At 35.0% G+C, this 11734-nt stretch overlaps 1 protein-coding gene across 3 annotated transcripts; it reads left to right on the top strand.

Annotated features, from left to right (window-relative positions):
* Positions 1 to 686: 686 nt before the first annotated feature.
* LOC132598877 (fatty acid amide hydrolase-like) lies at positions 687 to 11421 on the top strand. Of its 3 annotated transcripts, XM_060312020.1 has the most exons (21): positions 695 to 2496; positions 2577 to 2657; positions 3251 to 3360; positions 3473 to 3533; positions 4009 to 4203; positions 4286 to 4411; positions 4550 to 4627; positions 4700 to 4847; positions 5194 to 5306; positions 5387 to 5462; positions 5826 to 5897; positions 6403 to 6454; positions 7776 to 7856; positions 7938 to 8021; positions 8202 to 8305; positions 8456 to 8548; positions 9209 to 9277; positions 9738 to 9802; positions 10279 to 10340; positions 10851 to 10946; positions 11079 to 11421. In XM_060312020.1, exons 2-21 carry the CDS (start codon positions 2579 to 2581, stop codon positions 11145 to 11147), a joined length of 1833 nt encoding a protein of 610 aa, XP_060168003.1. In that variant the 5' UTR covers positions 695 to 2496; positions 2577 to 2578; the 3' UTR covers positions 11148 to 11421. The 3 variants fall into 3 exon arrangements, 1 of the variants encoding a protein (XP_060168003.1); XR_009566710.1 differs by lacking the exon at positions 9738 to 9802 and having other exon boundaries at positions 690 to 2496; positions 11079 to 11130; XR_009566711.1 differs by lacking the exons at positions 8202 to 8305; positions 8456 to 8548 and having other exon boundaries at positions 687 to 2496; positions 11079 to 11130.
* Positions 11422 to 11734: the final 313 nt, after the last annotated feature.

Raw genomic sequence — 11734 nt, forward strand, 5'->3', positions numbered from 1 at the left:
GGACGACGAAGCATGGGTTGAGACTTTTTTTTATTGCTCGGTGTTATTTAGTATGGGGCCCACCCTTTTTTTTTAAGGGACAACGGACGACGAAGCATGGGTCTAAACCCATGCTTTATATAGTTTTATTTTTTTATTTTTTATATTGCTTGGTGTTGTTTAATATGGGGCCCACCCTTTTGGACATTATTAGTTTGCACTATTTTTATGCATATAATATATATATATACTACGTTCAAAACACGATTAATATAACATTATAGTTTGTGCTCCGTATCTAAAACTTTATTATATTAGTGTTTGCTACGAATACAAAGTCTGCACTTTTTTTTTTTTTTTTTTTTACATTGTTTGTGTTTTTAATATGGGATTCACTTTTTTTTTTTTATATATATATTGCTTGATTTTGTCAATATGGGATACTATGTTCAAAACACGATTAATATAACATTATAGTTTGTGCTCCGTATTTAAAACTTTATTATATTAGTGTTTGCTACGAATATAAAGTCTGCACTTTTTTTTGACATTGTTTATTTTCTTAATATGGGATTCACTTTTTTTTGTTAATATGGGGTCCACTTTTTTTTTTCCCGTGAGTTTGGAGATGGTGGGTTCCACTTTTTTTACTTTTTTTTTTTTTTTTTTTTTTTTAATATTGATTGGTGTTTTTTTTTTTTTTTTAATATTGGTTGGTGTTTAATATGGATACCACATATTTTTTATTTTATTTTTTAATGCTTAACGGACGACGAAGCATGGGTTGAGACCCATGCTTCTGTATAGTAGTAAATTAACTTAAAAGGACGAATCGAATAAGAGCTGAAGAATACTCCTAGCTAGATATTAAAAAAATGTGGTGGTTTGAACGCTAGCATTCTTTTCCAATAACTAAATCTAGTGTATTTTGGTGATGTGTGTCTTTGATTCATGTATTAAGCGCCAGTAACCTTTCTGTGATTTTCCACACCCTTGAATTTGTACACAGGAAACTGCTTTGTTTATAATTTAGTGATCATTTGAGCTAATACCTATAAACCTTCAAACTATTCACGTTGTGCGAGTTAATACTTAAACTACAGGGATTTGTTGTAACCCCTTGAACTATAAATCTCTTATCTAAAACCTCATGTAGTGCCAAGTGGCTCTCTTTGTGGTGTGTGAGAACTATAAAATGACCATAAAAAATATCCATGTGACATTTTAAAAGCATCCTTTTTTCTTTTCTTTTCAAATCTCTACATCTGTTGCTAATAATGGTAAACTAGTTGAAACTCATAAGCTTAAAATAATAGTATAAAAAATAATAAATTTAGTTGGAAATTACGACTGAATTTCATCATAAGAGTAAACCCACTTTAAAATGTCTCTTATTTGTTCTTTTTTCTGACCTTATTTAATTGATTTCTTTCTTCTTTTCTTCAAAATCAATAAATTTTTATCGATAGCAATAAAACATGTTGAAAACTATATTCCTAAAATAATAGTAAACAAATACAATAAACAAACAAAAAAAGTTCATCAATAACAGTAAACCCATATTGCAAATTTGATTTTTTTTTTACTCAATAGTGATAACTCAATTAAAAAGATTAAGTATTAAAATATACTTAAAAATTATTGTGTGTATTAGGGGTTATGCCTTTTTAACTTAATTTATTAATATTGATAAAATTTAGTTGTAATTTGTAATTGAATTTGTCATTTTTTATTAAATTATTTTTCGTACTTATTTTAAGAGTATGAATTCTAACTTCGTGTTGTATTAGGAAAGAGATAAGCTTTTGAAGAACAAGATTATAAATTTCAACTTACTCCCTCCATTTCAATTTGTTTGTCTTACTTTCTTTTTTTAGTCTGGTTAAAAAATAATGCCTCTTTCCTTTATGTAGCAACTCTTTAATTTCAATTTTTCACATAACATGTTTAAGACCACAAAATTAAATGACATTTTGATACATTTTAGTTGAAAGCTAAAAGATTTAAAAATCTTTTTTATTAGACAAACAAATTGAAATGGAGGGAATACTTGTTAACAACAAATTTTTATTTGTTCAAAAAAAAAAAAAAAAATCCTTTTTCAAAGACAGGGACCAAAAATAGGCACTGGGCGCCACTTGTAAACAGTCCATTAAAATTAAAGATGGTTCCGCCGAATTTTGCTTACCGCATGGAATGTGGCGGGATACTGGACATTTTAACGGGGAAAAGACAACACAAAATACGTATTGTCCGCATGAACATGACCCAATTTATTATTAGCCACGCCATCATTACATACTATCACGTGTCTTCACAAACTCTCTTTGTTTTAATTGTTTTCAGTTTCGAATGTGAAGTGAACCAATTAGAAGTAAAAAAAATGGCAGTTTGTTATAAGTTGTGGTGCATGCATGATAGCATTAGCCAGGCCTTTAATAACAAATGGCTTATTCATTCAATGTCAGTCTGTTAGCAGTTTCACCGCTTCACTTTCAGACTTGGACTCCCTATAAAGTAAGCAAGTACTTTTGACATTTTCCTGGTATTCTGTATCTCTTGTAGTAGTAGTAGTATTCAATCAGTTTGTTTGTTAGTAATGGGGAAGAAGAGAGTGATGTTACCGGCGAGTGAAGTTGACATGATGGCTGCCAAGTATACGCCTCAAAGAATTCAAGGTTTGAACTATATTTCTTCATAAATTGTTTGACAATTTTTTATCATGACTTTAGATGCTAAGTAGTATTTCTTCCATCTCATTAATTATGTGAAGGTATTACTGTTTGGTGGAGTCAAAACAGTTTTTACTTTGACTACAATTTTTAAATATTTTTAATATATATTTTTGAATTACGTCTATTAACTGTGTTAAGTTGTAGTAGTATTTTCGTGCAGTTTTCAAAGTATGTAATTTTGTTTTGAAAAGATTGAAGAATCTATACCCGAATTTATAGTCAAAATTAAGTGTTTTAACCCTCGAACTCCAAACTCCTTCGTATAAATTGGGACAGAGGGAGTACTATATTAATTTACCTTTTTAAAAAATAAAGAATCAAGAGTTAGATATTCTGAAATACACAAGAAGTATCATAAGTTGGAATTTTCATATCAAAATGGTGGAATATTAATAAATTTTAAAGTGTTTGTCAAAGTTCATTTTGAGATAGGGTAGGGAGCTGTTGTGTTATATATCTCTGTATTGTTAACCGAGTTATTCAGTCACTGGTAGTTTAAAAAAGTTTCCTGTGAATTTGCACCTATGAACTTGCAGGTCCACATCTGACTGGATTTTGGTTGAAGTTATTTGTAATGTTGGCTGAAGCACCAATTATTGGTTCAATGATCATGCTTCTCTTGAAGAACAAGAACCGAGTAACTGAGGTCTGATTCTTAATGCATCAGATTTCTATTTGTTTTTATGTTGTAAATATTCATGTCAAGGGGGATGCCATATTCTATGACAGCTAAAAGGTCACGTCTTCATGATTGGTAGATGTTGAAGAATACCGTTATACCGGAGGCTCCCATGTTTATACCTGAATTTCCTCCTCAAGGCTAGTTCTGTTGTCATTCTTTCTTCAGTATTTATCTTTAAGCTTTCTCTCTCTGCATTGTCTACACTCCTCTCTGTCTTCTCAAAAGTATGAATTTTTGCACGCTCATCTATCCTTGACTTTTGAGTAGACCATCTTAATGAAAAGGAACTGCTTGACTTGGTCAACATGCTTGCTTAAATAGGCTTATCTTTTGCTTATACCATTATCAAAAAAAAAAAAAAAAAAAAAAAAAAAAAAAAAGGCTTATCTTTTGTTCAACCTTTTCTTTCTCTTTCCTTGTAAAAGACCTCTATTTGGAAGAGGGGTGGAGGGGAGGTGGATTGACAATATATGGTGGTAGGCGTTTATTTATGGAGTAACAAAGGAGATAACAGGCCAATGCATACATCAGGGTCCAAAGTTAGGAATTTTTTATGATAAAACCAATGCCACTTGGAGTCACTAACCGAATTTGTATGGCATGTGAATTTAGAGTCAGAACCTGGTGTTCTTTGCTTGGAAGAAGATGGGAGACCTGAAGAACGTGTTGAGTTAGTTTTGCAGTGTCTTCCAGATTACAATCCAGGCTGTATTCAGATTGCTGATACAAGCGCACCATTCCGCTATTGGAACATTCGTGATTATGCATATGCTTACAGATCTAAGCTTACAACTCCCTCTCAGGCAAGTCATGGTTTTCCCTGTTTTCATGCTGTCCGTGTAAATGTATTATTAGGATAAGCTTATTTTTACAATTGTGTCATAGGTAGCAGAGCACTTCATCTCAGCTATAGAAGAGTTCAACAACAAGAATCCACTGGCACCGCTACTGATTTCTTATGATCCCGATGAAGTCAGAAGGCAAGCTGCTGCTTCCGTGCAAAGATTTGAAGAAGGTACTCTGGTGTAAATTTTTTCATGGTTATATACAGACATGTATGCTGTTGTGCTGTTGTATTTCAAAAACATGTGATGCCTGCTATCTGCATTTGACTTTACTCAGCTACTATTTCTTAGCGGTTGTGTGTGTGCAGGAAGTGAATTATCAATCCTGGATGGTATCTTCATGGCAGTTAAGGATGACATTGATTGCTATCCGTATCCATCAACGGGTAGGTACTCTAGCTCTAGTTGCCAAAGCATCGCTTTTTGCCAGATTTAGTTGCATACTTAATGACAAACAGGTGGAACAACTTGGTTTCACGAGCTTCGTGAGGTGAAGAAGGATGCTGTCTGTGTCTCAAGATTACGAAGTTGTGGTGCAGTTTTGGTTGGAAAGACCAATATGCATGAATTGGCCATGGGAACAACTGGAAATAATGCGAATTTTGGGTGAGTTTAGCTTACAAGCTGTACACTATAGAGAAGTAATGCTCGCAGTTTCAGTGTAAGTAACCGGTGATGCTAAAGCTCACTAAATATTTTGATCAACTTAAGTCACACATTTGGTCAATATTAAATGGATTAGAAAATCTGGGGGGTGGGGGAGAGGGGATGGAGGGGTGGGGATTTCCATGAAGATAAACCTTAAAGATTTCATAGAACTTTTTGAATTGTGGACTTAATTATTGCTGTGTACGTGAACTCCGACAATTTTAACATTTACTTTTCCACTCTGTTTAGGAATATTTTTTCATTATAAACAACAGTATGTTGAGTGGATTTGTTTATATGACAGGACAACCAGGAATCCACATGCTCCAGATAGGTACACAGGCGGTTCTTCCGCAGGCTCTGCAGCTATTGTAGCTTCTGGATTGTGTTCTGCTGCACTGGGAACAGATGGAGGAGGTGTCTATGATATCGTGTAGCTCGTGAATCATCTTAAGAGATCTTTGTATGTCATGTTTGTTAAAGTTTATTTTTTACAGGTTCAATTCGAATTCCTTCTTCCCTTTGTGGTGTTGTGGGCTTGAAGCCAACATGTGGAAGGATTGACATGAAAGGGTGAGCTCCTATTGCAGAGGATTCAAAATGTATATGCCTGCATTCTGATCTGTTTAAGCATTGGTGGGTAGAGTAATCCGGTACTTGTGCTGATGGGAGATAGCAGGTACCCGGTGAAGTAGTTGATGTGCGTGCAAGCTAGCCCTAATAAGATTGTTGAAAATAAAAGAATTTTTCTTGAAGTTCCTCCTATGGAAAAATGAATATTCTGTTTTTTGCCCAATCGTAGCAATTATATGTGCAAATATGTTGCTTTTGTCTACTTATTGTAAATCTGCTATGTGCATACTTTGTTATTTTCAAGCTAGCTTTATAAGTCTTAAATAGGTAACTTTTTAATCTCATCATTTTTATTTTTGCCAGGTTGATATATCATAGTGGAACAGCGGCAAGTCTTGGACCTATCACAGCAAATGTTGAGGATGCCATACTAGTGTAAGTAGTTCACAGTTTTGACTGTCCTAGAGTGTACTGTTTTCTGAGCCCAGTGCTTATACTTCTATAAATGGTGATGCGATAGTGCAAAACGGCCTTGACCATCACCACTGGGGAAGAATGTGCAGTCATTTAGCTTGTGAAAATAACTCATCCGTGTAAATTCACTCATGATATGCCTGTGAAGTGCTACTAGCAGCAGAAGCTTTGATTGTCTTTCTCTCACTATTTCTGCGTACCCCCATCAGTTCTGCTTTATTTGCTTAATTTTACTCTTTTAAAAACTCAGAGGGCCTTTGCCCCTTTATCATGGGGATGGAAGAGAGTGTGTTTCCTGATCTATTTATGCTTTGAGAGATGGAAGTAGCAGATAATATAAGACTCTTAATCCTTCCTCCAATTATGTGAGTTAATCAATCTATCAATCAGGAGTTGCTCTGCTTTTAGCCTTCAATGAGCTTGATAAACACTTCCAGAAAGCTAAGTCGTGATATCTAACTATCAGGCATGCTGCAATTTTAGGATCTTCTCCTGCTGAGAGAGTTTCTCTGAAATCGGTAATTACCCTAGAATATCTTGATTGTATGTTGCATCATTTTTTTTTCATTTCCTCTATTTCCTTAAAGTGTCACAGAATACAAAGTGATTTTATTGAGTTTTCTGAGCATGTTCCTCCAACGGCATTGATTGACCATCTGCTCTAGTTTCTCCAGTATCATAAAAACGCACAAGAAATCTGAAGAGAAGAGTTGATATACAACTTCTTACTGCTGGGAATCCTAGTAGTATGTAAACCTTGGAGAGAAAAGCTTCGTGAGTGCTATTGTGCAACTCCTGTAATAGCCGGGTTTACGTGAACTACATTATTGAAGAAAGTAACTTCTACTGATGTAGTAGGACCTAAACGTCAGATCTCAAGAGTACAAACAAAGAGGATGATTTCTAATGCCTTTTTCTTGTTATCTAGGGAGCATTGTACTTCTTATTTCGATTATTCTGGAGCCATGTTTCATTTTGAAAAAGTAATTTTCGCCTTATGAGTTTCAGAGATGAGTTGTGCATGTGCCTCCCATTAAAGTCCTTAGTGTTTTTTTTGGTAACAACTGTGAATATTACCATTGATAATAATAAAACAAAAATACACCTAAGAGAGCACCTAATCCCCTTGGCCACCTTCTAGGAAGAGTGCCAGGAAGATTAATCCTCTGAGCAGTCTAGTTACATAGTAAATGCTGAATGAAACTCCTACATCTATACACTTTCTTTGTCTGTTTCATCATTTCTATCCTTTCCATAACTTCTTTTTTAATCTGTGCTATCACATCCTCAATATTTACACATGCTCCCTTAAACGCTTTCCAATTTCTAGCTGTCCAAGTATGATAGATCGTTGCACCCCATAGAGCACCTACGATTTCCTTCTTTGCCTGTTTCCAGTGTTTCCTTTTAATGTCTTGCAGCACTTGCTTCACCTCAGCAGTCTGCAGACTGCAGTTGAAAATCAGCCCATCTTAAGATCGTACCCTATATTTGTTTAAACCAAGCACAATCAGCAAATAAATGCCCTGGTGTCTCCCTTGCTTGAACATCACATAAGCAACACTGTGCAGTCAACATGTATGTTCAGTCTCATTAGTCTATCCTTTGTAAGCAGCCTTCCCTGTACAGCCAGCCATAATTTAAACCTATGTTGTGGTTGAGCTATGGCATTCCATAGCAGATTAGCATTCTCCAATTTAGTTGGGGTACCCAAAGTTGCATTGTAGCTCCTAGTAATAGAATACTTGCCCCCAATTTAAGTATATACTTTCCATGTGCATACCAGTTCTTCATGTTTTCTTTCAGAGCAATAATCTTCCTCCAATACCTATGTTTCAGGCCCTCCCTTGTTTACCAAATTTAAGTTCATGTGAGAGCTGGTGCTCTCTGGGATCACTGGGCTTGGGGAAGTATACTGAGGTAATTGCTTTTCTGGTAAAGAAGTGTCTGAAATATAACTTTCTTGTAACAGTTATATTGTTTGTTGACTTCCTCCTGCAGTGGTTCAATGATGTATTCTCAACTGAAATATCTGATAAGTGTGAGGATATTCTTAATCAGCTATCAGAAAAACATGGGTGCAAAGTAAGTTTTATAGTCCATTTTGGTTCTGTCAAGGAATGGTCCTTGATGATCTTCTATCTTTCTTCCTTAGGGTTAGGGGGTCTTATGAGCATCAATTTTGTGGCTAACAATTTTCTCTATCTATCGTTTTCCCATTTCTTTTTTTCTGAAATTGTTTTGTCTTTCTTCCCTTTATTGAAGACGATAGAGATTGTAATACCAGAGTTGCCTGAGATGCGCACTGCACATATTGCTTCTCTTGGCACTGAAGCACTATATGAGCTGAATCCTGACCTTGAGGATGGGTATGTCTACCTTACTGAGCAGGTCTTTCATGTGCTTGAGCTGGCTTGTCTGGGGCAGTACATGACATGATGGCATTATCAATATTCTTATTGATGAATACATTGCAGCTCTGTATTTATATAATAATCCATTCTTGATCTGATTTCCAGGAAATTAGCGAGATTAACGTATGACACTCGGATAAATCTGGCACTATTTCGAGCACTTACAGCTTCAGATTATATTGCTGCTCAGTGTCTTAGGTGGGGCATAACTCAGAAAATTCTGAATTTAATCTGCACTACAAATTCAGTGGCATCTAAAAATATATTTGAACTGAGATGTGCATAGCTTGATCATTTGTTACTTGGTTTGGAAGTCTAAGACAATGGGTATTCTGTACTTTCGAGTAACAGTTGCATAAATAAGGAGAAAAATCTTGTCAATGAACAAGATTTTCATCACCATTGCCCGCTTGTATCTGGTGAGAATGAAATTAAATCTTCTGGATATACCTTGTTTTGGATCCATAGGTTAGGTTGCTATTCATAAAGTTGCTCAAGAAAAATCATAATCTCTTTTATGTAAGAAAGTGACAGTTAGTCTTCCTACTTTTTTTTCATGACCTGCGTTGGGCTTAATACTATGTGTTAAATCGTCTAGATAGGTTTTATTTCTTTTCAAAAGAATGTAGGTAGGATACAAATAAGAAAAAGAAAAGCATGTAGCTTTTATGCTCAATGATATGGTTACTGTGTTGTTCTTTGTAATCTTGTTTATCCTCTTGTATTATATACTAATGAAAGCGTGCATTCCAATAATTCTTGGTATTTTATTCAACTATTGATCAGTGTAGAAGTGCATTCTCTTCTGATATAGGCAACATGCAAAGTTTTTAGATGTAATCTCTCTAATTATTTCAGGCGAAGGTCAATGTATTACCACATGGAGATTTTCAAGAAGGTGGATATCATTGTGACACCTACTACTCCGTATGTGACCACTAACCACATTCTTATCCTTGAGTTATAGTGCATGAATTTTGTTTATCACTTTCTTCGTAGTTGGTAAAAGCACTTTAGTATTTATTTGAATGAGCATCTGTAAAAATATTACGCATATCTCTTTATTTGCATGCACCTAATCACTAATGCTTGTGAATAGCATTACTTCCCTCCATTCTAGTTACATTGAATTCGTCAGTGATGAAGCATGAATAAGATTTTGTTTTAACTGGCACAACAAGAATCTGATAGTTGGAGATTGATTACTTTGATGATGTCAAATCTAGATCAAACCTTTAAGATGCTGTGTGTATACTCATAAAAGTTTTATCCTTGAAAAATATACACATATGTGAAAATCAGCAGCTTTGTTCATTAATTTCTCCTTCTGGAATATGAATATCTATGAAACCATCTTTAGCTAACAACTGTTTTCCCAATTCTTCAGCATGACATCGCCCATAATTTCACCAACTGCTCTTACAGTTGGAGAGACCAATTTGCGGGTTTCAGGTATGTCGTTATGATACACTGGTTCATGTGTTTGGGAGATGCCGTTAACTGTTTGATGTCTAATTGAGTCTGAATAGATTGATCATATGAGTGCTATAGAGTGGTTGCACACAATAATTTCTTTTTTCCTCTTCGACTTGGTGAAACCCAGACCCCCAAACCTTCCCTTCCTCGCCGGGACAATAGTGATTCATCCCACTTTTCCCTTGGTTATTCGAACTCCAAACCTGCTGGTTGGAACTTGGAAATGAGATTGCTCTTACGACTGGGGTAACTTCTCGTGTTGTTGCACATATGTACTGATTTAAGCAGGGTGATCCTCTTCCTAAGATATTCTTAAATGTGGTACCTGTGTGAACTTTTTAAACCATAGTTGCTTCTTATGCGTTATCATTCTTTCTTCTTTAATGGTCTTTTTTATTCTTTTAGACAGGTAAACTTACAATCTTATATTCTTTTTTTGTTCTCTCTTCCAGGAAATCTTATGCGGTTCATGTTAGCAGGAAATCTTCTGGGCTTTCCTGCAATTTCTGTGCCTGTAAGCTTACATCTTTATCCTATGTACTTGGGAATTTAGACTAACTGCAGGTTGGGAAAAAATAACTTGCCGGAATAAAAAGCTCAATGTCTGAGGCATATTAAATTTGGTACAGGGTCCAGATACCCTATATGTTAAAAGATTACAGCATTATCTGCTCTTATCTCTTGTTAAACGTCTGCATTAGTTTGTTTAAAGCTTTTGTTCCCTGGAAAAGTTTTTAATGCTGAGCTGCACAAAAAAAAAAAAAAAAAAAGAGTCTAGATTAGTTTTGGCTTATGTCCTGGAAAGAATACTAATTCTGAACTGGAAATAAAATTGCATTACAACAGGCTCCTCGGTTAACATTTTCAAAACTCTCTGTATTATATAATGCTAGGACCTATGGACTTAGTAATTATGGCTAAGCAGATTGATTTTACTTCATTCACCATGTGCAAACTACTAATAATGGCGGTGCCAATATATCTCCAATTGTTTTAAGATTTTGTTGGGATCTTGTATGCTCAGGTTGGCTATGACAAGCAAGGACTTCCCATAGGCATGCAGCTCATTGGGCGTCCCTGGTGCGAAGCATCCATTTTGCGCTTGGCGGCTGCCATAGAGGTATGGTTACCCTTCCAACAAATGAGTCACTGGCCATTTTCTTAAAACAGATGACACCATATTGACCTCAATGCCACTTGGTATATACATCTTATTTTGGAATACTAACAATCGATATGTTGTTTTTCTCAGGAAACTTGTGCTGGCCCCAAGAAGAAACCCGTGCAGTTTTATGATATTTTGAAAGGGAACCAGATGTGAAGTTTACGTTCTCAACTAAAACATTGGTGACAGCTCTCAGATATTGGTGATTTAGGACTGCACAAAAACTTTAGAAGTAGTTCATTTTCTGTAATTGTATTAATCCCGAAATAAAAGTTGTCTTGCAGAAAAAGTCTAGGTCATGTGGAAATGAGATTACTGTTTGATCTTCGTTCAATAAAAGTTGTCGAAGTTTGTAATCCTTACTGCTTAAATCCCGATAGGGATTAGTTTCGCTCAACTATAATTTTATTGCAAAAAAGTTATTAGATTATATTTTGTAATAGAAAGTCACTCTATTGCAATTGCAAGTATCATGAAAGTCACTATCTATCTTTGTAAACAAAAAGTTACTCCACTTTATCTAAGTATCACGGAAAGTCAATAATAGGAAACATAAGGTGCATTTTATATGAAATTTAGGCAAAGTTGAATGGCTTTTTGGTAAAAACAAAAAAATTACTTAGTAACCTATCCACGGAACTTAGCAAAATTAAGTGATGTTCTGTTATAAAAACTAGTTTAGTAAGTGATAATTAGACAAAGTTAAGCCATTTTTTTTGTTATAAGAAATAATTTAATGACGC

This window comes from Lycium barbarum, chromosome 6 (genome assembly GCF_019175385.1).
Source record: "Lycium barbarum isolate Lr01 chromosome 6, ASM1917538v2, whole genome shotgun sequence".
Taxonomy (NCBI): domain Eukaryota; kingdom Viridiplantae; phylum Streptophyta; class Magnoliopsida; order Solanales; family Solanaceae; genus Lycium; species Lycium barbarum.